The sequence below is a fragment of the Antedon mediterranea genome, chromosome 4 (genome assembly GCF_964355755.1).
Source record: "Antedon mediterranea chromosome 4, ecAntMedi1.1, whole genome shotgun sequence".
Taxonomy (NCBI): Eukaryota; Metazoa; Echinodermata; class Crinoidea; order Comatulida; family Antedonidae; genus Antedon; species Antedon mediterranea.
The window spans coordinates 4,223,302-4,250,530 of record NC_092673.1 but is presented as its reverse complement, the minus strand read 5'-3'; the positions used below and the strand labels follow the sequence as shown (position 1 = coordinate 4,250,530).

The 27,229-nt window shown below is 34.5% G+C and overlaps 4 protein-coding genes and 1 long non-coding RNA gene across 7 annotated transcripts in view; 4 read left to right on the top strand and 1 right to left on the bottom strand.

Moving 5' to 3' along the window:
• The window catches only part of LOC140046371 (slit homolog 2 protein-like), a 72,748-nt gene extending 71,537 nt beyond the window's left edge, over positions 1-1,211 (top strand). For both annotated transcript variants that reach the window (XM_072090994.1, XM_072090993.1), the window contains one exon: positions 266-1,211. In XM_072090994.1, coding sequence (XP_071947095.1) covers positions 266-528 — 263 coding nt within the window. In that variant the 3' untranslated portion in view covers positions 529-1,211. The remainder of the gene's footprint in view (positions 1-265) is intronic.
• A 203-nt stretch (positions 1,212-1,414) lies between these two features.
• On the top strand, positions 1,415-2,786 carry LOC140047917 (uncharacterized). Its single transcript, XR_011844995.1, has 2 exons — positions 1,415-2,206; positions 2,260-2,786. It is a non-coding gene; the product is annotated as an uncharacterized lncRNA (long non-coding RNA).
• A 4,172-nt stretch (positions 2,787-6,958) lies between these two features.
• LOC140046692 (G-protein coupled receptor 83-like) lies at positions 6,959-8,164 on the top strand. Its single transcript, XM_072091400.1, has one exon. It carries the CDS (start codon positions 6,959-6,961, stop codon positions 8,162-8,164), a length of 1,206 nt encoding a protein of 401 aa, XP_071947501.1.
• An 814-nt stretch (positions 8,165-8,978) lies between these two features.
• On the bottom strand, positions 8,979-12,389 carry LOC140047916 (uncharacterized). 2 transcript variants are annotated; one of them, XM_072092946.1, is made up of 4 exons: positions 12,310-12,389; positions 11,647-11,941; positions 10,928-11,467; positions 8,979-10,614 (listed from the first exon to the last, which is right to left on the bottom strand). In XM_072092946.1, exons 2-4 carry the CDS (start codon positions 11,935-11,937, stop codon positions 10,585-10,587), a joined length of 861 nt encoding a protein of 286 aa, XP_071949047.1. In that variant the 5' UTR covers positions 11,938-11,941; positions 12,310-12,389; the 3' UTR covers positions 8,979-10,584. The 2 variants fall into 2 exon arrangements, with proteins under 2 accessions (XP_071949047.1, XP_071949048.1); XM_072092947.1 differs by lacking the exon at positions 12,310-12,389 and adding an exon at positions 12,059-12,093.
• Positions 12,390-12,795: 406 nt separating this feature from the next.
• LOC140046369 (histone-lysine N-methyltransferase NSD2-like) lies at positions 12,796-27,200 on the top strand. Its single transcript, XM_072090991.1, has 16 exons — positions 12,796-12,871; positions 13,676-14,848; positions 14,990-15,805; positions 16,222-16,364; positions 16,638-16,883; positions 17,410-17,488; positions 19,754-19,966; positions 20,266-20,466; positions 20,711-20,890; positions 21,678-22,046; positions 22,939-23,051; positions 23,275-23,550; positions 23,800-24,058; positions 24,535-24,641; positions 24,894-25,092; positions 25,389-27,200. The coding sequence occupies exons 2-16, from the start codon at positions 13,708-13,710 to the stop codon at positions 26,093-26,095; spliced, it is 5,049 nt and encodes a 1,682-aa protein (XP_071947092.1). The 5' UTR covers positions 12,796-12,871; positions 13,676-13,707; the 3' UTR covers positions 26,096-27,200.
• The last annotated feature ends 29 nt before the right edge of the window (positions 27,201-27,229 follow it).

Below are 27,229 nucleotides of genomic sequence, written 5' to 3'. Positions count from 1 at the left end.
TACAATATGAACAGAAACATAAATTTATAATACAATTGTGTGAGGAGGATGCATTAAGCCAAGGCTTTAAGTTTGGTCCTCCACTACCTTCTTATTTAAGCTTGCATTTTTTTTAACAGTACCTCTTGATAAACAAAATTTACCTGTCGGAATGCCCGTCCGGTCTGCCTCCTCCTTCATATTATTGTGCATTTCCTTTCTTCATTTTTTTACTCTGGTTTTAAAATACCCCACTTAATCAAGTTACATTTTTCTACCCAATTAGGAACTACTTGTGGAAAGGAAGTTGTTACATCACATCTTGTAGACACTGATGTCAACGACGAAGAGGTCTGTAGAAGTCGTAAAGAAATCACTCACGCCACGTGCAACGGTGAGTGCGGTCTCAACGACGCATCCTGCTGTCGGCCGAGGAGAACGCGGATAAAAAACATTGAGTTCGCGTGCACGAACGGGACTGTTTACGAACGCCCAGTAAGGATTGTGCGAGACTGCAAGTGTCAGTTATGTTTAGGGGGCGGTTCGTGAAAGAATTATGAAGACGCAAAGAAGTATAAAAAACATGTTTATAAACATTGACTGATCATAGTTTTTGTACATATTTTATCAGTTTAAATATTAATTATTGATAACATTTTTTATAACACCCATGCTACATAATAATGTACATGTATAGGTTTGGTGAGTGGTACACTTCTGATACATACAGAAGTGTAACACAAGGCCTAGTGTAAATTATATAAAGATTAGAGATGTACACCTGATTGTAATATACAGTATATGTTTATAGGTTTGATAATATGTTATGAGGTCATTTATGTTATCCCATATAAAGATACGAGGGTTGGATAAAAAACATTGGCACTACAATGACATTTATTGTACACAAAATTTATTTAAAAGGACGAACAAATATGGGTGTATACCACTTATATCCAATAGCCCTGCACCAGTGGGTTGTTATTTTGTTGTTGTAGTGATACACACAATACCCTTGTATGTTTTAAAACATATTTTTTAGAAACAAATATATATACTGTATTGTAATGTTTAAAGATACATTATAAGATATAATGGTTATATTTTAAACTGAATATCTTTGTAAAATAACAAGTTGTAAATAACAAAGTTTTTTGGGGGAATTATTTTATATTGGTTTTCTGCCCTTCGGTTGTCATTTTATATAAACATGCTTTAATTATTTTCTAAAACTGTGTTAGTTAAATAAAAAAAATGATTTAATATAATATTTGTATTATTAATAATAATAATAATAATAATAATAATAATAAATTATTGGATATCTGTATTTCAATGAATGTTTATATAAACCAAAGAAATCAAATTTTTAAAACAGATGACATCTGATTATACAAATTTTAAAATGATTGGGGGTGGGGTGGGGATTGGGGTAATAATCATTTAAACAACAAGGGATTTCCATAGCTTGACCAATATACTTTTATTAATATATTTATTTGTTGTATATATAATATTATAACTTGGTGATTGAAATATAAACTGATACCTTTTTAAAGTTTTTTCAATACGACCTCTCATTGGAATTGAAAAGATACAAATTTGAAACTAACACATGCCAGCCAAACTTCTTCACACACAGTTTTACCTTTTATTCTCTAATGGGCACAAATTTCAGACGATGGTTAGTGTAAACATTTTGATAACCTATGTATTTTTAATTTGCACTTGATAAATACAGAATTTATTTTAACATTTTAGAGCAGAAATCTATGGTCCTTGTTTGTTAGTTTCCATGTGTGTGACCTAGTATAAATTTAAAAATACTTGATAACTTGGTTCTATTTGTAGAAAAACTGAAACATAAAGTGGTTTAAAAATCTCAATACAGTAGAACCAGGGCAATCTGAACAACTGGAGATCAAAGGGTTTATGTATGGTTGCGATACGATCAGTTCCACGCCCCTTAACAGACACCGCGCGCCACGGAAAATGTAGTACAGGTACTGAAGGTATTTGTCGCAGCCAGACATAAGATCAAAGGATTGTTACGAAATCCTACCTTGGCAAGGCAAGCTCAGTGTCCTGTTGTTAGATTGCCTAGGTAGAACCTGTATTAAGGGACCCGACAAAATTCCCTCAGGAATATATGAGTTGGTCGTAGTGTTAAAACAGCTATTGTTTGTTTATAGAAAGTGTCAACTTAAAAAGGTGTCCTAACGGATATGTTCTACTGTACACAATGGTTTGGATATTTAACCACAAATTGGGCCCAAGTAGGCCTACGCCGTAACCAATGGTTAAATAGAGGATCGACTTAAAACCTGAAATATTAAAAGTCATTGTATTTTTGTAATAAACGTTTTTTTTTTTAATGTATCCATTCAAATCAAGACAAGCAATGTTCACATACTTACATATAAGATTGATTTTTATTTTGATATAAATAAATTGTTGTGAATTGTTTTGTATTATAAAATATATAGGTGTATATTAACATTTTTATGTATTTGAACCTTGAACAATAACACTTATATACAACAAGCGTGGTTGAAATTAGTATTTATAAAAATAACATATCTATTTTAGCATGTTCTTGTTATTTTGTACATTGAACATGTTATGTATACATTGCGACCCAATCGTAATGTAACTTGATAGTAAGATGAGTCACATTTTGGTGGCTAAAATGAACTGTAAAGCTGAATTTGATTGCATTAGATCACAATTACTGTATTAATATTGCTTTCTAAATAGTTAAGATGTGGAATAAAGTATACCAATGTACATTGTCATTATCAGTAAAATCCGTAATCTATCGTATTATATTTTGTACTATAAAGCTTGGTTCCCACTTAGACACAACGCAAGCAAGATGACCAATGGCAAGCGACAGTTCGATGATCCATCGCGTTGTGATTGGACAAAACTCGCTGCTTGCGCTGCGCTTACGTTCTTGCGTTGCTTCCTGGTGGGAACCAAGCTTAAGGAAAGATAGCGTTCCTCCAAAACCCCACTACCCCCACTTACCTAGTCTGGGTTCCACACAGAGTTTGACTTAATATTAGTAAAAGGATAAATATTTCGACACATGGCGTTTCATACATATAAATACTTGCGTATAAAACGTTGACTGGTGGACTAAAAAAAGACAATAAATACAGACTTGGGACAGGGAGGTAATACCTCTCTGCTTGGGAAAAATCTACCATTACAATTGATTACGGATGGTATATGGTATATTAGCAAAGAACAAACTATCTAATAACGAACAAATTCTCTCTAAAGGCCTGTTTATACTACGACAATAACTTTACCGATACACGGTAGAAAAAAAAATTATTTATCTATGGCGAGCGCGAAAAAAATGAGACGATCAAGATGAAACATTAATTCTCCGTTTACACCTAAATGAGATGCTGTCAAATAATTCGGACGTGGATTACAAACATGTAATTAAAAAAAAAGATATATGGAATGCTCTGTTTACACTACCAAACCATAGAGGAAAATATATTCCCTCCAGAAAAAAGTGTGATGTGTCAAAATATGGTATGGTAGTGATATTCCCAAATATGGTAGTGATATGACATCATCGTGTCCATGGCCACATCGCATTTTTTTGTCACATAAAGTTTGGTAGTGTAGATTGAATGCAATTGGAATGGAGATTGGGTTTTGCAGGTAGACCTAACATAATTGTTTTTCCCAATAAAAACTGAATAGAAGATGGTATATCCAGACAACACTAATTAATTAGTATACACCTTAATTCCTTATTGCGTTTCACTGTAGCAACTCCACAATGTAGTAATGAGTCACGCGTTGGAAAGTGATGACAAGAATATTAACGTAAAGTGTTATTTGATTTTTCTTCTTTAGCCTGACAAACAATGCAATCACAACTTCCAAAATAAACTATGTTTATATTGTTTGAGATTCCGTTTACTTTGTCTGAGTTCATTAGATAAACTTAATCAATCTCTACTGTCATTTAACGCACGCGCACTATTGATTACCTCGAAAAGGTTGATCAGGTATTCACCCTTCGGGTCGTATGGTTACCTTTGTTTGTTTATATTGTTTATAAATCGTTCAAATTTAGTATTTACCAATTTCGTATTTTCAACTTCGCAGATTTAAGTTGATACATACCTTTTTTTATACAGATACACTTTTCGAAAAACCTTTAAATGTACAGTAATACCTAAGCCTCTACAAGTTAAGTGCACCATAGCCCAATTTTATTATAAAACTTCTTTTATTTAATTTAATGATAAATACATTGGGAATATCGTGGAGACATGCATATGTTTAGTTGGGGAAGGTATGCGAGGGTACGTTTACGGCGTAAGACTGGCAAGCAGTATGGTAATGACTAGGTGTTCACACCTGCGGCGTTCGTTATATGAATGAATGGCAAAACACAGGAGTCCGGGTATCGTTTACGTTTTAGGGTGCGTAGGTGTGAACAGGCTTTAAGAAATATCAGCTCGGATTTTGAAGCAATTTCTCCGCTGTTTCTGCAATGTGGAGTTGTCCGGAGTGGAGTTTTGGCTTGGTGGTTATGATGCTTGGCTGCCATTCTAAGGGTCCTGGGTTCAAGTCCCGTCACATGTCAGGATTTTTTCTAAAGACAAAATTACAACTCCACTTCCAAAAACTTTGATTATGTAAGCATCTTGTGTATAATGTTTGTCTTGTGAACCCCTGAGGGTCCCTAATGATCAGCAATTGCTGGATAGATCACCCTCATTAAATATAGTAAAAAAATATATACATAGGCTTAGGCCTATAATAACAAAATAAAAGTGGCATAAATGTTAGTTACCACGAAAGATTATTCATCGTCGTCGGGGTTGTTTAGCTTACACTTTTGGCTCAACCTCTTCTCTATGTTTATATTCTACGATAATGTTATTTTAGAAGAAGTGGTTGGCTGTGATTTTTTCTGTTATTTTAAGTATGATGAATCGTATCAATAAGTGTTGAAATAATCACGATTAATTTTATTTAATGGAGCATCTATTAACCCATTATAAAGTTGAAACCCTCCACCTAATCTATATCAAATCATCATAAAGTTCACCTATTTAGTAAATGGTAGTCAATCTGTTCGACCGTCTGCTGTCCCTATGTTTCACTAAAATTATATAATGAATTTGTAACTGTTGTTTCACTTATTTTATTGTGTATGGCCCTACCTGCTCTCGCAAAATGAGATTAAATATTAGAATAGGTAAATATGTATTTAATTCACTGCGGTCTGCAGTAAAGATGTAGGTGATTTTACTACCAGGGAAGGAAATGGTAAGTAAGTGAAAAAAAAGCGTTATAAATCGTGTTTTGTTGTATTTATGAATGTAATGCATAGAAACTGCGATTAAAATAATATAAATTAGTCCATCACTAAGGCGGATGAATCTCTGAAGCGTAGCCTGAATTTCAAAAGATTGGGGAATTTGGGGCCACCTGGACTCTACCAACTAGTATACAAATAATGAATGTTTATGAGTGCAATGGTACAAATAATGGCACGAGGTGAATGATGAAAGGTTATATCAACGAGGCAAAGCCGAGTTGATATAACCTTTCATCATTCACCAAGTGCCATTATTTGTACCATTACACGAATACAAAACATTCATTATTTGTTTTATATAACATCTAGACGTTTTTTTTTAGTACACAAAAATGTTTCAAAAAGTACTATTTAACGATCGTTGAATAGTGCGTACTATTGCACGCCATGTGACCCACATTCGTCCAATCAAATGACAGGAATTTATATAGGTGTTATATAATACCTACTACAGTGTTACTAGACATGGAAAACAAGCAAAGCAACCCCAATAGCTGAACTGGAAAAGAGGTATATTAACTATAACGATTTATCATCTTATGTATTGTTAGCGTATGTTAGCGAATAGTATACTAGACCTTTGAATGACTGAAACACATGCATTGAATCTAGGCCGTATGATAAGAATAAGCCCAAAACGATTGTCATAATTATTGCGACCACATAAAACTTGTCTTGATCCTTGACGAAAGTCTTGCAAATAATCAGAGATTGAATTGTTATATTCTTGTTAATAAGATCGTCAACATCACATATACACATAATTTAGTTCAATCATCTACACGAGTTATTTATATATCAATAAACAATGCATTATTATAGGCCCTACCAGAAAACGTATAAAAATTCGTTTCTAAATTACAGTAAAAATCCCTCCTTTCCTTTATCCGGCAGACACCTCTATTAAGGGGACACGTTTCCGTGAAACGAAACAGGGTAATGTTATGCTTATGTATAAGTTACAGACCAACTCATATTGGGGTGGGGGGGGGGGGACCCTTTCTTGCCACCCACTACTATGTGCAGTATGAAAGAAATAAAACATAACACTGCTGTTTGACAATTAATTTAGCTGTCTAGTTATATAGCGACAGTGATAGGTTAGATTTGTTTCTCAACACCTATCAATTAAGTCAAAGAATGTTTTCTAAAGTAACGAATTCCTTGTTTGACGTAATTGTTTTCTTCCAAACAACTTGTCAAATTCATTTGTCTTGTCACTCGCAACTGATGCGGATGCACTACTGACTGACTGAGAGACTAAACACGGAAAATTGGTTGAGAAATTGTGTTTAATATTTCCTTTAACGTAAGTTTATTAATATTTGTTATTATATTTTATTGATTGATACGTCAGTATATAGCCTACAGTAAATATATTATACAAGGCATATAAACGTCAGACGTTCAGCAGGACAAGCTTAGATCTTAGTTTAGTTTTCAGGCCTACCTGTTCTTGTAAGGAACGGAAATTTTGTTACGACTGATACAGGAGGTACACGCGAGTTTGACTAGGAATATCGAGTATTTCTGTTGTGCTCATTGTTTGCACCATGAAATTGTAGTAAATACAAATTGTGTCTTTTCTTGAATAAATAGCCACCAAATCCAACGATGATGTCAATTTTCTGGAACAGTTTCTTCGGTCTCGACTCTAACATCAACCAGATCGATGGAGACGACATTCATTCTGACAAAAATACCACCGAAGAAATTTCTTCCGCCAGCTTTGATGGCCACCTAGTAGATGCAGAATTCGACGACCTCTTGGCAAATTATAAGGACGAAATTAATCAGGAAACTCTAATACTGGCGTACAGAAATGACGTCAGAGTTGTCATCAACGTCGCTTATATTATACTCGTAGTCATCTCTTTAGTCGGCAACACTCTGGTGTGCGTCGTGATGACCAGAAGTAGTAAAATCCGCAACGTCACCAACTTCTTCCTAGCGAACCAAGCATTTTCTGATATCATCATGACGTTGTTTAACATCCCTCTGGTGCTGACGCGCAATCTATCGGACGCTTGGCCGTACGGTCGATTCATGTGTTACATAACAGATTATATTATTCAAGTTTCTACATTTGTGTCCAGCTTGACATTAACCGCTATCGCTGTGGATCGACATCAGGTTATTGTACATCCTCTTCGCCCAAGGATGGATGTCAACTCTGCATTTGTGATCAGTTGCATTATCTGGTGGTTTTCGCTCATTCTATCACTTCCAAACGCAGTTTTCAGAAGGTTACACCAATGGGAAACTCTATTACAATCCGGCTACAAATGCATCGCATCTTATCCAGATCCAAGCGACCTTTACAGAAGAATTTTCGTCTTGTCTTCGATAATCTTGCGATATGTAATCCCTTTGATTATCATAATCACCATGAATCGTCTGATCGCTTTAGCTTTACGCGGTAGAATGACAATTGAACACTTGACGGCATCACAGCAGACTATAAAAGACAAATGCCATCGCAGAACCACAACCATGCTCATCTTGGTGGTGGTTGTATTTGGTGTAACATGGTTCCCGCTAAATGTCTACGTAATTCTGGTGCTTTTTTACGAGTCACTTCACGACAATGCGATGTACTTGATTTTGTATTATTTTGCCATGATTGGTATTACCGTTAACCCTTTTCTTTACTGTTGGCTAAACGCAAAATTTAGATCGGAATTGAAGTCGATGTTTCGCACAAAAGAAGCTCCGAAGGCAGTGACGTCAAATGTTAAAGAAAGTAGTGGTGTTAACTCATCGAAAAGTAAAGGAAATGGCACGAATGCTGCTCAGTCAAACCACGGACCTATATATGTATAGGTCCGTGGTCAAACAGTCAAGCAATGAATTGAACAAATAAAATGAAATTATTTGAACAGAATGACTCATATTTGTGGAACTAAATTATGAAAATTATGATCAAGATACTTAGAATGCAAAAAGGTTTGTTATAAAAAGAACTGTCAAGCATTTTATTAGCCGATATTGCCAAATATTGTTGAAATTGTTATTTTATAAAAATAAGAACTGTATTAGTAGAAGTTAGATCTTATACGTGAATGTTTTTCTATCTATGACGGTCCTGATGTACTAAGTATAAATCCTTTTTCATATTAGATCGTATGAGATGCTATACGGAAACGGAATTGCTTATATTACATTGATAAACAATTTACACAGACGAGCGGTAACGGTAAGCGGAAAGCTTGTCACGTATATAACTCTGTATCTATCCCGAGCGGAAACCGACCGTCCGATCCTCATTGTGTGTACCTAAATGGTCATAAGATTAGGAATAACATAGATTCTATATTTTGTATTACTGTAAATTGGCCTTAAGTTATCCAAATACAGTACATTTATTCTTTTAAATAAATATACATATGTAAAAATATTTGTAATTCAATGTTAAACCGTGCAAAGGACATTTATTTTCTCCATAGTTAAACTTATTTCTCTATGGTTAAACCAATTCTTTATTAATTGTATAGATGTAGATAATATCATTTAAAATTGTATCATAAATACTGTGATTTTAACTAAATAATGTACAACATTTGTGATTCACTGGTTAAACTATTATTTTCTCCATAGTTAAACCAATTTTTTCTATATAGATGTAGATAATGTCATTTAAAATTGTATTACAAATACTGTACTGTGCTATTATTAAAACCAAACAGAATGCATATTAGTTTCTACCTATTTATTATTATTCATATTGTAATAAATTCTACATTACAAAATATAGTATTCTAAACAACTTACTCTGTGTGTTTCCTAACTTTTATATTTATATTATAAAACACAAGGCACCTCCAGGTATTTAAAAAAAAAATGTATAATTACTTTGGTAATTATAATATAGGAGGGAGAGACAGACACTCGGGCCTCATCACCTCTTTTTAGCCCCAGAAACATTCTAAAAAATCACAATTGCTTCTAAATTCTTTGACCCTTGCATTCAAGTAGACACATCCTTATTATTCTAATACCATCAATCATTGATATTGATTGATTGATATTGATTGATTGATATTGATATTGCTAACATAAATATCTCTAACCTTCTAAGCATTATCTTCTATTAGTTATATACTAATATTTTAAAAACATAAATAAATAATATACAATTTATATAGTTATATATACGTCATTAATATTATTATTAAAACCCGTTTTTTAAAACACAACTTGCCAACACAACTATGCTTTTAATAATATTTAAAGAATATAAAATTATTAATTGGAGTTTAATATGAAAATGGCAAGACTATTTCACAGTGAATACTAAAGCCACACTCTAAAATTGACTTTTCCATTTTACCAAACTTAATATAAAACGTATTAAAATATTCTCGCCAACAAATTCTATAAAATTTCGTACATAAATATATATTTTTGCTCTGTTCATATCTTTATAAAACTGTATGTTAAAGGCCAGGTACGGGCAAAAAATTTCTATTGATCATACATTCCAATAATTATCGATCTATAGTTTCCCCTATGTTTCATATTTTTTGGGATTTTATTTGTGTTACACGAGCTTGTTGAAAATAAGCACTTTCTAATCAGTGGGGGGATAGTTCAAATTACACAGTAAAATCTCTATTCTTTTGTACACAAATTTTGTAAATAGAGAGGCGTTTTAAAAAGCAATGAAAAATAAACGGTGTGGTAAAAAATGTTATCAGATAACTAAATATAGGTAATATAACTTAAATATTACATTTCTGATATTTTTATTCAACTTCAGATTTTTATTTTCATGCTATAGCAAAAATTATCCACTGTATATCCACCATCTTTTTTCACCATCTAGGGAGTCACCAGACATGTTATTACATTAGGTTAACTACCTAACTACTGAAAAAAAATTATACTGGTTTTTATGGAAGAATTTTGCCAAATTTTGTATTTGTCCATATTACGGGAAATTGATGTTTTTTCGTCTTGATTTCTGTTACAAATATTTGATTTATGTACAATTAACCAATTATTATATTTAAAATTCATGCCTGTACCTGAGCTTTAATGTCTTAAGCACTGTGTCTACACTATCAAACTAATTTGACAAAAAAAGTGTGATGTGCCCAAATATGGTTGTGATATGACATCATCATGTCCATATATGGGCACATCACATTTTTTTGTCACATTGTTTGATAGTGTAGACAGAGCTTAGTAATGCTTTTAAGTACATTACAATAATCTGTCCTCATGTCTGCACATCAAATTGGTTATTCTTCTTTCGAAGCAAATTCCCACATCTAAAAAAATAATTTAGAATATTTATATATAAGTAGAGAATAAAAAATGTTTAAATTTAAAACAGCCATCCAGAGATACATGCACACTTCAGTACCCAAAATCAGTGAAGGATTCAGGATTTTAAATTAGGGTTTAAAACAGCATTGATAATTACCTCACTTATTTTTTACAGCAGTGAAGCTGCTTCATCATATTAGAAAATAAGTGCTGTTATTATTGATCAATGCAAACGTTTATATTATTTAACAGTTTTCAAATCTCCTGTCAAACAATTCTCACATGGTTGATGGGCCTGAAAATGTATCAACTTACTGGTTCTTTAATCTTCCAAGTACCCACATCTTTCTTGTGCCACTTCAAATTAACCATTCCCTTCTTTTCATCGAGTAACGTTGTACATACATTGAACATGTAGCTGGAGGTCTTTGCTAAGTTATACATACCCTCACCATCAAGAAACTGGCCGAGGTGTTCCATGATCTCCATCGGCATTCTGCTGATAATATCCGAATCTGAAGGCGACAGCGGTGTTAGAGGTGGCTCTGGAGAGATCGGTGTTATGGGTGGTTCTGGATAAAGGGCGCTATCACCTGCAGATAACGGTGTTTTGGATTTATCTGCCTCATCCACTGCATCACTTTTTTCTTGCGATTCTTTCTTCTCCTTGTTAGCTTTCTCATCTTTTTTTCTTTGTTGAAGTTCTTGTATATCGTCAAAGACCTTGTCAATGTGATCTTTCTTTCTATCTCGTTCTATTCTCCATCTATTCAGTATTGGCATACACACTTTATCGTGTAAAGGATCACCTTTTTTGCTAGTGAAATGGGCATCCCAATCTTCAACTCTGTATTTCTATTAAATAAATATTTTTATATTAAATAATAATTAATATTTTAAATTATAAAGATAATCTTGGTTTTTGATTCATCAATCAATGAGTATAATATAAATGATGATGTTGATGATGACAATGAAAATTACGATTAAAACGGGAAAGTTGTTTTTAAAAAAAAAATAAATTAATACATTACCTGACCACATTGTATGACAAATGCAGGACATGATTGCATATGTCTCACTTGCAAGCACCGAACCACTGACATTGGACAACCACAAAGGGCACTTAAGCATGCTACCCTTTCGTAGGGACACAGGATTTTATGTTCCGAAAGCTTGCACTTGTGGAATTTAGCACCGCAGTCTAGGTCACAACTTAGCATTGAGCATGATTTGCCAGACTGTGGATCTACTTCACAATTGTAGTTGTAGCATTGATCACAGTGACTATGTGGGCCAGATATTTCATCTATTTTCGATGCCATGTTTCTAACAAAATAAAATAACATAAATTAGTTTTTATTTATTAAATTACAATAAATTATAATTTCAAAAACAAGACTTTATTCAGAAAAGAATCAATATCTTATACATAAACATATTAACCATAAATTATGGCTGCTTCATTTTCTGTGTGTTCATACTTCCTTGGTTCTTGTACAGGGGCGAAATGACTCACCTACTCGAAAAAGGTGTAAAAATCCAGCGGCTGGTCAGAAGGTGTTTTTTTTAGGCCTAGCCTGACCCTACCCTCGGCCACAAAAAGCCAGATAAGACAACAATGGTATATGAATCAAATCATAATAATATCTTTTTGATTGTTATTCTATCAGTTCTAACAACACTTATTTATTTACCCAATAAAACCTTTTAATTCAATACAATGATTGTGTCTTTATTTATAGTGTTGAACCTTCTCGCGTAAAAAACATAAACACCAGCCTTTTCCGCGAGGGGAACTCAGCAATACGGTGATATACAGCCATGTTAATTTAGCTAGATAAGGGTGAGCTTGTATGGTAGATCACCTTTTGGTAGATGTCATTGCAATAATTATTTTACATAATATGTAACCTTTAACCTTAACGTATCATCATAACATTAAAAACGGTATATTTTACGAATTTATAATATTGTAAATTTAACAATACTTATTTTGTATAAATTTGATATAAAACTGTGTTTTTTATAGTGACATGCAGATTATATATTTCATGAAATATTTAGTTTTACAACAACTCGGCTATTTCCGCATTGAATCGTAATTATTCGTACATATTCGTTGTCCAATGAAATTAGAAAGATTTTGGCGCCGTGCCCTATCGGATTATGTTCGGTTGTATGGGAGAGTTCTTTCTTGTGTACGAGGTAGAAAATATCGAAGCTGAAAATATTTCAAATATTGTTATATTTTAGCAGGTTAGCAATATATTCACTATGATATTATTAAACTGAATACAGTTTTGTTGTCGTGTAAATTTCAGTAAATCATTATAGTATAGAAATTTGTAGTTTAGCTGTAAATAAGCAAAATAAGTCCAAATTTTATTCAAGCATGTTATCAAGATGGCCGAATTTCTCAACAGTTCATGCAAACATTTTTGCTCTGTTTACTGTTTTTCCACTAAATTGAAACGATACTAGCAATTAACTACACCAAATTATACTTCACATTTGTAGTAACAATTCAAACTATGATTATTTGCAATTGGTGGTTAATAACATCTATTAATAAGGCATAATTTTGCAGCCAATTCTGTGAGTTTTCCATTAATTTTATTTTTTACCCAAATCAAGTGATTTTCAACTCAACTTTTTAATAATTAACATGGAAGTTTGGATTTATTCATATAGATTCATCAACTGGATTGTTGCTTTATATATTTAGAATAATTATCTTTAAAAAATCAGCATTTTTATTCTTTATTTTTGTAAGAGAATTCTAAAAGTATATTAATAGCCTAGCCTGGCCTATTATTGTATTTGTTTAGCTTCCTTATTCAGACAGACCATGTCATGTAGGCTTATGCTACTGTACAGCCTGTTAGTGGGTATCATTTTTCCAATTTGCTATCTAACTACGAGGCCTTTTTTTTGTTTATTTAGAAATTATATAATATTTAATGTCGCATCAATCATATTTGATGTTTTCCTTTTACGTGACATACCTTAATAAATATTTTAAATTTACTAAAAAATGAAATCTTAATTTTTTTACTGTAGGTAGCAGCCAATTATTTCTGTAATTGATATGCATGGGAACAACTTCATCAAATACATCAGTTGCTGATACAATCACTAATACCAATGTAAACAACATGAATCCTGGTGAACATCGAAACCCATTGCCACCAATACCACCGCTGTACAGCAGTGTTGATTCACCTCAACGACAAACCTACAGCCCATCTGGAACACATACAATGTCATCGATGCCACCGTACAGTCAAAGCCCTCAGGGGTTTGGTCACATTCCAGTTAACCCGGTACCGGGTCCTACGTATCATAAAATAGCGCAACCTCTTCACCAACAGGAGACTGGACAACAACCTGTCTATTCGCAATATCCTCAGGCATATTCCCAAGGACCATATCCACCTCAGTCGTATGGACAACAATATTATCCACCGCCCTCTGGTTACCAACAACCGTATTCTAATCCAATGCATCCCATGAGTCAACAGTACATAGCCCAACCAATGCCGTATCAACAACCAAGTCAAAGATATGAGCAGACGTATAATAGACCTTTCCAACCAGACCAGAGAGCTGCCATGTCTGGCTATCCTCAACCATCAACAACTCAACCTCCTGGCCACCCCACTGTTCAACACCCAGTACCGCAGATGGCAACAGCGCAACAGGTACCTTACCAACCCTATTCAACGTACCCACCGACTTCCCAAAATCCACCAAAATCGGTTCCTCCATCAAATTTACCACCACCACCAGCAGCAGAAGAAAGTGGCACTGATAAAATTCAGTCTGAATCTGTTGATCCAGTACAAGAACAACAGCCATCAAAGTCGGAACCTTCTCCAGATGCCAAAGGTGATCAAAGTGATTCCAAAAGCTCTGCTGAGGAGACCGAGGAAGTAAAAGAAAAATCTGAGGAAAAGTCATCAGATTCGCAGTCCGATGATAGCAAGGAGGCAACCGCCTTAACCGTGGCTCAAAAGAAAGAGACTGTTAAAGCTGGAAAGTCTGCACTTCTGAAACAAGCCGTTGCAGGCGCTGCGGCAACTGGTGCCAACCTGATGCCAGTGGTGGGATTTGATGAGAAGCCTTGCGAGTGGTTGGTTGGTGATCTTGTTTGGTCAAAAGTAAGTGGACATCCATGGTGGCCATGCATGGTGGCTTATGATCCAAATCTTGGAATATATACAAGAATGAAAGGCAAGTAATTATATTCTTCTAAGTATATGGCACATTTTTATTTACATCAGTTTGTATGTTATTAAAATATTTTACTGTACTTGAAGCAAATCAATTTGATACCTAAAATATTAAACATTAATGATATCCTTTGCTTTGTAGGTGGTGGTGTAAAGAGTTACAGAATGTACCACGTTCAATTTTTTGGTGAGGTGCCAGAAAGAGGCTGGGTTAGCGGAGCAAGTATGCGCAAATTTGCAAGTAGAGAACAATATGATTCTCTTATAAAGGAACTTGTGGCTAAGATAAAAAACAAAACTGATAGACAGAGAGTGTTACAGAAGAACTCGTTAAAACCAAACCGAAAGCCTGCTTGGGATGTAGCCGTCACCGAGTGCGTACGGGCGCTTCCTATGAGCAGACACGAACGTAAACTAAACTTCACATTTAAGTATGAAATGCCAAAAGCAGGGTTAGGTAGTGCAACTACAGAAGAAATTGATATCGTATCTCTTGGAGACTCACCAAAAATGAAAGCAAAACGAGCTTACAAAAAGCATCAGGACGATGAAGCTGCCGCTGTATCAACATCGATTCCGTTAGTGCCAAAGAAATCCACCAATGAGAAATCTCAGGAAGAAGAGAAAAGTCAGACTTCGGAGTTGGAAGAATCTGCCACTGATCAGGTTACCACGCCATTGCCCGTTAAACAGAAGCGGCAGTACAAAAAGAAATTAAAAGTATCCGAGGAAGAGGCATCTTCCGAGGCTGAATCTCCTACTAAGAAAAAGAGGGGTAGAAAACCTTTGCCATTTGTGGAGTACAGCAAGGTTTTTTGGGATGAAGTGGAGAAGGAAAATCCAGGAGTGGGTAAAAAAGGAATTTATACAATCCTGGAGGAAAAATGGGACGCTCTGCCAGAAGATGAAAAAGCACAATATAATCCCACACCAGTCAAACCAGTTCCTGAGAAAAAGAGTAAGTATTATATTTTTTTGTTAAATTAAATAAATAACATATTTTAAGAGTGTGATAATGTATTTTGTTACAGAAAGGGTTGTAGAGTCTTGTTCAGTTTCTTTCTGATTTCATATTGATCTTCACAGATGCTTTCATTTATTACTTATCTACATTGTAGTGTGTTTACTATATTACAGTAAAACATTAGTTATAATACACTGCTACAGATATGATGCAGCTAGATTGACAGAATTTTATTGAGTTGACTTTCTCTACATTAAATACTTTTCTTGGCTATATTATATAATATAATTTTGTAAAATAAATTTTAATTATCATGTAATATGTTTGTAATTGTATTCAATAAATTTTAATTATCATGTACTGTACTATATTTGTATTCAATGAAGGGTAATTATTATTCGTCTCGACAGGGAAACAAAGAGAGGATGATAGCGATGGTAAGCCTGTGACTCCAACGAAGCGATCCAAACGCGAGTCACGGCCTTCTCTAAAGATGCAAGAAGCAGACTTTGACAGTATTGGATTTTCACCTGAAATGGCTAAAACTTTAAAGGTACTGTACAATCTTGAAATAATTTCATCTGGATCCTAATATTAGAGAAGAGAATTTTTCTTTTTGTTGATCCAATAGAAGGAAAGTACTACTGAATCAACAAAAAAGAAAAATTCTCTTCTTTAAAGGTACAGATCATACAATATTTAACAGGTTTAATTTGAGGAAGGATCTTCACCTTTGGTACCATACAGCCACCAGTATGATGTAATCAAACTCCTTTTTTTGAAATGTCCCCAGAATTTAGTAACAACTTGAAAATATTATTTTTAGGCTAAGGAAAAGCAAGAGACGCCAAAAGAGAAGCCTGGTAAACAACAAGCTGCCGCTACCCCCAGTCAAAAGGCAAAGACTCCTTCGACGAAACGACAAAGAGCAATGCCGGTAAAAGAACCCATTAAACCCGTAGAAAGCATTCCAAAGTCAGATAGTGTCATTCCGCCTGATGTTATTACATACGATCCATCCAAGAAAAGCAGAAAAAGAAAATCTAAGAAATTACTTGAATCTTCATTAGAGGTCAGTAAGAGATAAATTTGTTATAAAAATAAAAGTTCAGCAGATTTTGTTATAGAGAGAGTGATATGATGTAATTTGATCAAATTTAGGCTATAGTGTTAATGCCCTTTGGTGTTGTTTGTGGCTTTAAGGCCAATTTACACAGTCGAGTGGTAACAGTAATACAAAATATAGAATCTATGTTATTCCTTATGACAATTTACACAACGATCGAATGGGAGGTTTCTGTTTAGGATAGATACAGATTGTATGTGGGACAAGCGATGTGGTTTTCAACAGGTGCCATTACTGCCCTTTAGTTTTATTTATCTTGCTTTTTAAGATAGGAATCCTTAAATTCTATATTTAGGGAGCTATGTTTCTTATCACCTATTTAAAAAAGTAATTTAAACAAACCAAATGTCATTAATAAAAAATGTTCTTGTATTTTTGTTACTTCTACAAAGTAGGTTTTTTACACACAGCAGTCCTAATTTACAAGAATTTATTATTAAAAAAAGGTGAAATATTTCTCTTTTTAACACAGGCAAATCAACAAACAGAAAAGGAAAAACCGGCTGGTGCAGTGGAGGCTAATACCATTGAGAACAATAATCCAGCCAGTGGTAAATGAATATTTCTTGCATTTAAATAAACTAGATATTGTTCATCCATAACTCCTTTAAATTGTGTACTTACCTCAGTGTCGTTTGTATTTAGATTACAACTTAATTCGGAACTTGTTTTGTATATATAATATACAAAATCTATATACACAATATTTAAAAAAAAGGTGTATATTTATATATTTTTTGAGCATTTGTACATTAATTATGTAAATAATGTATAAAGTTAATATATTAAAATTTTGTAATAGAGTAAGTATGGTGGTGAGGAAAAATTTACATTTTTAGGATTGTAATATAAAATGTAATATAGTACATTTCTTTTGTAAACTGTAAATTTAACCATTGTCTTTCTAAAAAACATTTTAGTCTTTTAGGCGTATGTATGCCAAAACAAAATTTAGATTGTTGATGTGGAGGGTAGTGGTTAGACCCTTTTCTTTCTCTTGGAATCTGAACCTAAATTCTAACCAGTACACAATGAAATAAGTTTTCAATGTGTATACCATACACTTTGATTTACAATATATTGACAATCATAAATAAATAAATAGAATCCTTTTACATTAATGTATACATTTTAATATACATTGTTTTCTATTTTAGTTTAATATCAGTATTACTACTACTGTATTTATTTAATAGCTTAGGTATTTTAACATTTTAATTTATATTAAGTATAGTAGGATTAGCAGATTGATGCAAACCTATCACTTTAGATAAAATAACCAAACCTGTGTTAAGGGTCTTTAACACCTGTTCCGGTCCGGCGCCGGAAAATCCAATCAAACGTCAATGTTTCACGCGAAACATATCGATTGGCGCATAGCCTTGTGGAGCATCATGAAAACGAAACATTGATGTTCGATTCGCCAGACCGGAAACGGGCCGGAACATTTTCATTTTCAAATATCACAAAATTCCAATTTTATTCTCAAAAAATTTTGAGGTCTTTAGGTGCAGGACAAGATGGAATTGAGTCTAGTGTTTAACATAGTCAATAGATTAATGTCCAGTAATAGTAACTGTAGCTCCATGCATACTGAAGTTTGTTTGAAATTACCTAAATATTTACCTATAAATGTAACCAAAGTACCTTTTATTTACCTTGGCTATTAAGCCCAGTCAAGTTATAACATTTGAGGTGTCTGATGATCTCAAATCCAAACTCTGGTACATGAAATTATTATTTTTTGAATAAATTGTATTAAATATTTGTTGTGATAAGAAAAACCTAACTGTGTGATGTGTCATTTATCAAGTAGCGAAGATATCATCAGTAGTGCTACTGTTGAACATGCATGCCTTGTTTTTGAAGTTGTAACAGAGTTTGGAATTGTGTATCACTAGTAGTTATGTAATGTAGTTTTTCATGCACATCTATTCTATTATATTTATTAGCTCATTTAATTAACATCAGGCATTCTTAATCTTGTGTTTGTTTCGTATTTATCTAATATTCTTTTCTAAAAGTACTAGCTAACTGCTATAATATTCTAATCATTCTAAAACTGAACAACCTTGTTTTTGTCTGAAAAGATCTTTTTACATAATATGTATTCAAACATTTTTGAAAGATGAAAAACACTATAGAGTTTGGTTCACACTAAAACTATATTTACACTATCAAACTTTGTGCGACAAAAAATTGTGATGTGCCCATAAATGGACATGAAAATGTCATATCACTACCATATTTAAGCATATCACTACCATATTTGGACACATCACACATTTTTTGTGTGGACTAACCTTAAGAAATTACTCATTAGAACTAACGCTTGTTATTGATAAAATTAGTTGCGTTGTTATTGTAACTACTGTATGTCTTTAATGAGAACCAAACTTAAGTCACTTTAGTCACGCAGAAAATTATAAATTGAATGTTTGCATGCAAAAACAACAAATTAAACCCAACTAAAGAAACTAACGTAATGTACAGAAGAACCTCTATTAATCTCTGCATAGATGTGTCGCAAAGGAGGGGTTCTACGCTATCAAATTGTGAAAAAAAAAAAATGTGATATGCCCATCTATGGACATGGTGATGTCTACTACCACTACCATATTTGGGCATATCACCACCATATTTGGGTGCATCACACTTTTTGTCAAACTAGTTTGATAGTGTAGACGAAGCTTAAGTCACACTTGACCTTCATATCAAGGTTTGTCTTCAAAATGAAGTAAAATAAATAATATGTTTGTATTTCAACCATGCATGTGCATTGCTAACAAACGCACCCATCATGTATTCTTTAACAGGAGCGAGTTCCAGTGATGAAAGTCACGCCAACGGAAAAGCTACCACCACCACCGGTGCCGGTGCGTCACGTAAAGAAAATGTCTGTCAGGTGTGCGAAACACCTGGGGAATTGTTGCTATGCGAGGGCAGCTGTTGCGGAGCATTTCATCTTGACTGCATCGGTCTTGGCGTTATGCCTACGGGTACATTTAAATGTGATGAGTGTATATCTGGTAGGTAGAAAATATCTAACCATGTATTAAATATTTAAATTCACTTTTACATTCAAAAGAATATAATCTTGCTAATTGTAAAGAGATTTTTCATGTATTTCCATGAAAATATTGCAAATTTTGGTAGCATTTATAGAGGACTGGCATATATAAAAAGATGTGCGTACATAATTATAAAAATCATGCTTGTTGAATGCTGTGCCATTTCATAACTACAGGCAAGAATAGCAGATAGCTTGTCACAATCCATATTCATATTATTAATATTAACTCATAAATTCATAATTTACATATTCCAGGTGTTCATTGCTGTTTTATATGCAAAAAAGGTGATGATACCGTTAAAAGGTGCAATGTATCGGTATGTGGTAAATTCTACCACGAGTTGTGTGTCAAGACATTCCCTCAAGCACGGTTTGATAATCGAGGATTCATCTGCCCTCTGCACACCTGCACAGCATGTGCAGCTGAGAACCCCAAAAATATAAAAGCTTCTAAAGGTAACGTTTCTTTCTTTTCTTTTTTTATGGTTATTTAATATTCTTTTTTTTTTTTAAAGACTAAGAAGCTTTCGTTTTGGGTGACAGATAAGGGATGAACGTTAAATTAACCAAATACATACACCTGATAGTAGACATGTATACTACTTGTCTAAATTAAAATTACCGTTTCTCTCATTTGAAAAATGGAAACAAAAAGTTTTATTAAAATTTGTATAATTTGATTTTGTATAATTTATTTCAGGGCGCTTGATGCGTTGTGTTCGTTGTCCAACTGCATACCATTATGGTGACTCCTGTATAGCAGCAGGAAGTATGGTGTTGGCATCAAATGCCATTGTCTGTAGTCGACATTTTCAACCAATCAAGACACAGAAACATCATTCACACGTTAGCGTTAGTTGGTGCTTCACATGTTCTAAAGGTATGAGCGTCCGGGAAAATGTTTTTACGTTTTTTGCTTGTAAAACATCGAAAATAATTATAATTAACTTTGATGCTTATAAGCTTATTTTTATGTACGCAAATTTATTCGCTATATGATCATATGACAATTGCAATTGAGATACTGTATGTATATGTAGTCGTTCTAAAAGTGAGGGGAGATTATTTTCACCCACCTTTTGACCGGTTTAGATTACGTTGCTATTTACAGTAGAACCTCCATTTTACGTACGGTACGGGACCAAAAGGCGTACGTAAAACAAAGGATTCGTAAAATCAAGGTTGACCTTAAATTGACCCCAAATACGTAGAGATCGTAGCTGGCCGTGTTTGCCTTCTGTACATTATGCAGGTGGTCACTAGCTAGACTAGCTAGGCCTTGCCTAGACTATTCAGGCCAGGCTAGCAGGCCTAGCAAGATGTGAGGCCTAACTAGAAAAGTACAGTATATACAGGCTGTGCGATGTTTAAATAAAGTGTAAAATATAATTGTTTTCTATAAAAAAAAAACAGTCGCTGCTTTATGGGGAATGCACGTCGTGCGTAGCTTGTCCCACACACAGCAGAATTCCTCACACAGCCATGCTTGTGGCTTTGTGTGCTTTGTTGTTGTTAAATTGCGCCCTCAATGTAAGAAAATGATGACGTCATCGGTTATTTTTAGCGTACGTAAAATCGAGGGAACGTAAAATCAGGGTACGTAAAACACAGGTTCTACTGTACTAATAATCAATTGTTTTTACAATAAATATTTATATCTGTTGTAGGTGGTAATCTACTCTGTTGTGAGAGCTGTCCTGCTGCATTTCATCCAGACTGTATTGGATACGCAAGCATTCCAGACGGGCGTTGGTTCTGCCGAGATTGTAGCAATGGCAAGCGCCCTCAATATGATGACATCGTTTGGGTCAAAGTTGGAAACTACAGGTGGTGGCCAGGAAGAGTGTGCATTCCCAGAAACGTGCCGCTTAACATCCAAGAAAAAACGCACCAAGTTGGAGAATTTCCTGTGCATTTTTTTGGTTCTAATGACTACTTTTGGACGCATCAGGCTCGCGTTTTTGCATTTCAAGAAGGCGATAAAGGCAGTAGAGATAGTACGACTTCCAAGGGTATTGCTGCAGTGTTTAAACAAGGTATGTACGCATAATTGGCACTTTGCCTTAGCACAAGTACTAATGCATATTCATGGTCCCTGCAAATGAATATTCCAACTGTATTAAGTAGCCTAGAGTGGATGGCAAGTAGCCTAGAGTGGGTGGCAAGTAGCCTAGAGTGGATGGCAAGTAGCCTAGAGTGGGTGGCAAGTAGCCTAGAGTGGGTGGCAAGTAACCTAGAGTGGGTGGCAAGTAGCCTAGAGTGGGTGGCAAGTAGCCTAGAGTGGGTGGCAAGTAGCCTAGAGTGGGTGGCAAGTAGCCTAGAGTGGATGGCAAGTAGCCTAGAGTGGGTGGCAAGTAGCCTAGAGTGGGTGGCAAGTAGCCTAGAGTGGGTGGCAAGTAGCCTAGAGTGGGTGGCAAGTAGCCTAGAGTGGGTGGCAAGTAGCCTAGAGTGGGTGGCAAGTAACCTAGAGTGGGTGGCAAGTAGCCTAGAGTGGGTGGCAAGTAGCCTAGAGTGGGTGGCAAGTAGACTAGAGTTGGTGGCAAGTAGCCTAGAGTGGGTGGCAAGTAGCCTAGAGTGGGTGGCAAGTAGCCTAGAGGTGGTGGCAAGTAGCCTAGAGGTGGTGGCAAGTAGCCTAAAGCTGGTGGCAAGTAGCCTAGAGTGGGTGGCAAGTAGCCTAGAGTTGGTGGCAAGGAGCCTAGAGTGGGTGGCAAGTAGCCTAGAGGTGGTGGCAAGTAGCCTAGAGGTGGTGGCAAGTAGCCTAAAGTGGGTGGCAAGTAGCCTAGAGTGGGTGGCAAGTAGCCTAGAGTTGGTGGCAAGGAGCCTAGAGTGGGTGGCAAGGAGCCTAGAGTGGGTGCCAAGTAGCCTAGAGTGGGTGCCAAGTAGCCTAGAGACCTCTGACATGCATCATAAATATTCATTCTTTTACAGCACTTGTTGAAGCCACCGCTAATTTTAAAGAGTGGAAAGCAATAAAAGAAAAGCGTGTAGCAAAAGACAAGCAGGAGAATGACAAGAAGCCTGCTCCATTCAAGTACATTAAGGTAAGATATACTGTTTCTCAATACAAACTCTGAATGCTATTTTATCCTGCAAGATACTGCTTTTTACTTACATATAGACACACCGGGTACTCTCCTAAAACCATTCTTGAAGTCGAAAAGGTCTCAAAATCTTTTTAATAATAAAATCATTAAAAATGTATTAAATTAATGTTATTTTCATTTACAGTATAAAAGATTCTGTGCATATTTTTGTTTTTCATAGGTTAATAAACCAGTAGGCAATGTAATAAAAGCCATGCCAGCATTTGACATATCGCAGTGTCAGCCTTGTGAGTGTAAGCCCAACATGACAAACCCTTGTGGTGATGGAAGTGATTGCCTAAACCGCATGTTACAGGTGGAATGCCATCCAACGGTTTGTCCGGCAGGTGAAAATTGCCAAAATCAACGCTTTCAAAAGAGGCAGTATCCCGACTCTATTCCATTTAAAACCGGCCCAAGAGGCTGGGGGCTGATGACAAAGGTTGATATAAAGAAAGTAAGTTGTAGGGCTGTAGCTTGGTGGTTAACATGCTTGCCGTCCAATCCTAAGGTTCGGAGTTCAATCCTGACCTAGTGGCAGGGTTTTAAACCGACTCCTTCAACTCCACTCCCTAAGCCTTAAATGGGGACACTTTGATCGATCCCAAAGGTCTCCCCTTAATGGTAGTTCCACTGTATGTACCTTGCACACTATTTTGGTTATTTTTGTGTTTGTTTTGAATATCATTATTTTATATTCTTTCAGGGTGATTTTGTTAACGAGTATGTAGGGGAACTTGTTGATGATGAAGAATGTCATCGCCGAATCAGGAAAGACCATGAAGATAACATCTCCAATTTCTACTTTCTCACTTTGGATAAAGATCGTACGATCGATGCAGGGCCCAAAGGAAACATGTCACGCTTCATGAACCACTGTTGTTGGCCGAACTGTGAGACGCAGAAGTGGACGGTTAATGGCGACATTAGAGTGGGTCTGTTTGCTGTTAAAGATATAAAAGCAGGTATGATATAAAGCTCTGTCTACACTATCAAACTTTGTGACAAAAAATGTGCTGTGCCAATATATGGACATTATGATGTCATATCACTACCATATTTGGAAATATCACATAATTTGGCACATCACACCTTTGTTTTTGTCAAACTAGTTTAATAGTGTAGACAGAGATTTAGATTGTGGTTAATGTTTTTATTTAGTTTAATTAAAATAAATTATCATTAGTAATTAACTAAATTGTTTGTATGATTTGATCATTTTGTCAATTTTTTAGAAATTAAATCATTTTTATTTCAACCTAGATGAATATGATAGATGATAGCTAATTAGTATTATTATAGTTATTTATAGAGCGTTTTCCCAAGACCAAAGCGCTGTACAAAAAAATAAATCTTATATACAATATTTTACAAATAAAAAAATATTACAATGACATTAACTAATAAAAAAAAAAAAAATTAATACTGTTTTTCTCCTCAGGTTCTGAACTCAATTTCAACTACAATCTAGATTGTTTAGGCAATGAAAAGAAAAAGTGTGAATGTGGAGCTGACAACTGTAGTGGATTTATAGGTGTACGTGCTAAGGTATGTTGACAGTTCCTAAAGCTCTGTCTACACTATCAAACTAGTGTAATGTGCCCAAATATGGTAGTGACATGACATCATCATGTCCATATATGGGCACATCACATTTTTTGTCACAAAGTTTGATAGTGTAGACAGAGCTTAATGTTCTGAATGCGGTCCAGTGGCTGGTGAAAACTCCAGAATTTGGTTTTACTTTTAAACACCACACCCTAACAAGAATAATTTTATTTTAAACTTAACTATTTACAGACCGCAGCAGCTGAAGCGACTGAAGAAAAGTTGAAGAAAGCGAAGGATAAAAAGAAAAGAAAGAAACGCAAACTAGAAGTGAAACATGAAGACTTCTGCTTCCGATGTGGTGAGGGAGGTGCTTTAATAATGTGTGATCGAAAAACGTGTCTGAAATCTTACCATTTGACCTGTTTAAAACTGGAGAAAAAGCCTTACGGTAAGGAACATTCTAGCCATATTATTTGAAATGATTTAGTTTGTATTAATTGGGTAATATCTACTCTTAAGCTCTGTCTGTACTATCAAACTTTATGTGATTTGCCCATAAAAGGACATGATTGATGTTGTCTGCCATATTTAAGCATATCACTACCATATTTAGGCACATCACACTTTTTTTGTCAAACTAGTTTGATAGTGTGGACAGCACTTTAGTATTTTACCTGCATAGTCAACTGATGTCATATTATTCTTGCTTTCAACCTCTAACTCTATTTTATTTCTCCCCACCAGGGAAATGGGATTGTCCATGGCATCATTGTGATGAATGTGGAAAGGTTGCCAAGTTACTGTGTGTAATTTGTCCCAATTCCTATTGTGATACCCACAAGGAAAATAAAAGCAAAGTTGTTGAAGGTGTAACAGTATGTATAGAGCATTCTGATGATGAAGTTGTGCAAGAACTCTCCAAAAAAAAGGTTGATCCCAAAAATAGAAAATCGGTTGGAGAAGGTGTACCACCAGCCAAAAAAATGAAAACAGCTGAAGAAAATAAAGATGTAATAGGTAAAGAAGAAGAAACGTCTGAAGTTACTAACGGAGATGAAACAAAAAAAGATAAAAATGAGAATGAAACTGAAAAACCATCTGGAAAGAAAAAAAAAGAGAAGAAAGAAAAGCATGTTGAGGAAAAATTGGTGAAAGAAACAAAAACTGTTAGTAAACCTGAAAAAGGAAAACGTTCGAAAAAAGAGAAAGAAAAGTTGAAGGAGGAAAAAATTCAAAATCTGTTACAAGGTAACAAACCATCCAAAAAGACTGATGAATGTGAAAAAAATAAAGAAAAGGTGAAAAAATCCGATGAATCCTGGACAGGAAACGGCGTTCATAATTCTACGTCGGATGACGAAGAATTAGGGGCGCTTATCATCGATGAGGAACCGGTTCAAGAGAGTAAAAAAAAACGAAAAAGAAAAGAAAAATCTACCTCCAAATCGTAACGGAGACAAATGTAATTTAACATCGTTGTTGACCATTTCTCCTAGTTTTATATTTTATATTTTCTAGGTTGCAAAAAATATAGGAATTACTAAATTTTCTTGTTGATAGATTGATATTATAAATTAATTGTGAATTATTTGCGAGAAAATAAGTAGATGTTGTACTGTACTTGTTCATTCCTAATTATTGTAGTTATCCAATTGAATTTGAGGGATGTTTACTTTTGATAAACCCTCCAATGTAATTGAATGATCTCCTCCAATAAGAGCGTAGCTATCTCCTCTTATGTAGGTAACTGAATTGTTGTTAAACCAATGAAATGATTTTATGTTGGTGATTGAATACATTGGTGTTACTGCTACTGTACGGTAATAATATAACTTGGTTTTTACAATAAGGACTTTTTATTATTGCGAGCCAAAGAACCAGTGAAGCATGGCGAGGTTTACGAACCAGTCCAATAGTTTACGTCAATGTCTGTACAAATTTGGGGTAATTGTATTACACTAGGACTATTTTGAATTTATTTATCTCCATTATCAAGCTGTTAAAATGTAATATTCTTTTTTAAAAAGAAAACTTAGAAATTTATATACCAGTTTGATTTAAAACCTATTTTTAGATGTTTATGTGCGTGTGTGTGTACCTACAGCTGTACCTACGAAATATGAGTAATTTTAGGAAAATATTTTATATTTTGTTATATCAAAACAATGGCTTTAAAATAGTGTGGTTACATGCTAGTCAGATTTTGATTTATTGTTAATATTCATCTTTGTTTTTGACATAATTATGTATACAAATTGTAAACATTTATTTCCGTTTTATCATGGATATGGAATTTGTAAGTTATTTTTAAATAATTTTAGTGATTATTGTTTATAATAGTATTTACAAAATGGTAGTAGGTAGTCTGTCTGGAGTAAACAGATTATACAGTAGTAGAGAAATGAATATTCATACCTTAATGAATATTCATATGTTAAAGATTTGAATATTCATTCCTTACTTAATTATGTAAAAAAAGGTTTCTGAACCAGGTGGATTTATTTTTAAATGTTGTGTAGAAAAAAATTTGTATTTGAATAAATGAGCTGAATTAAATTATTTAATTTCTTTCTTCAAGACCCCTA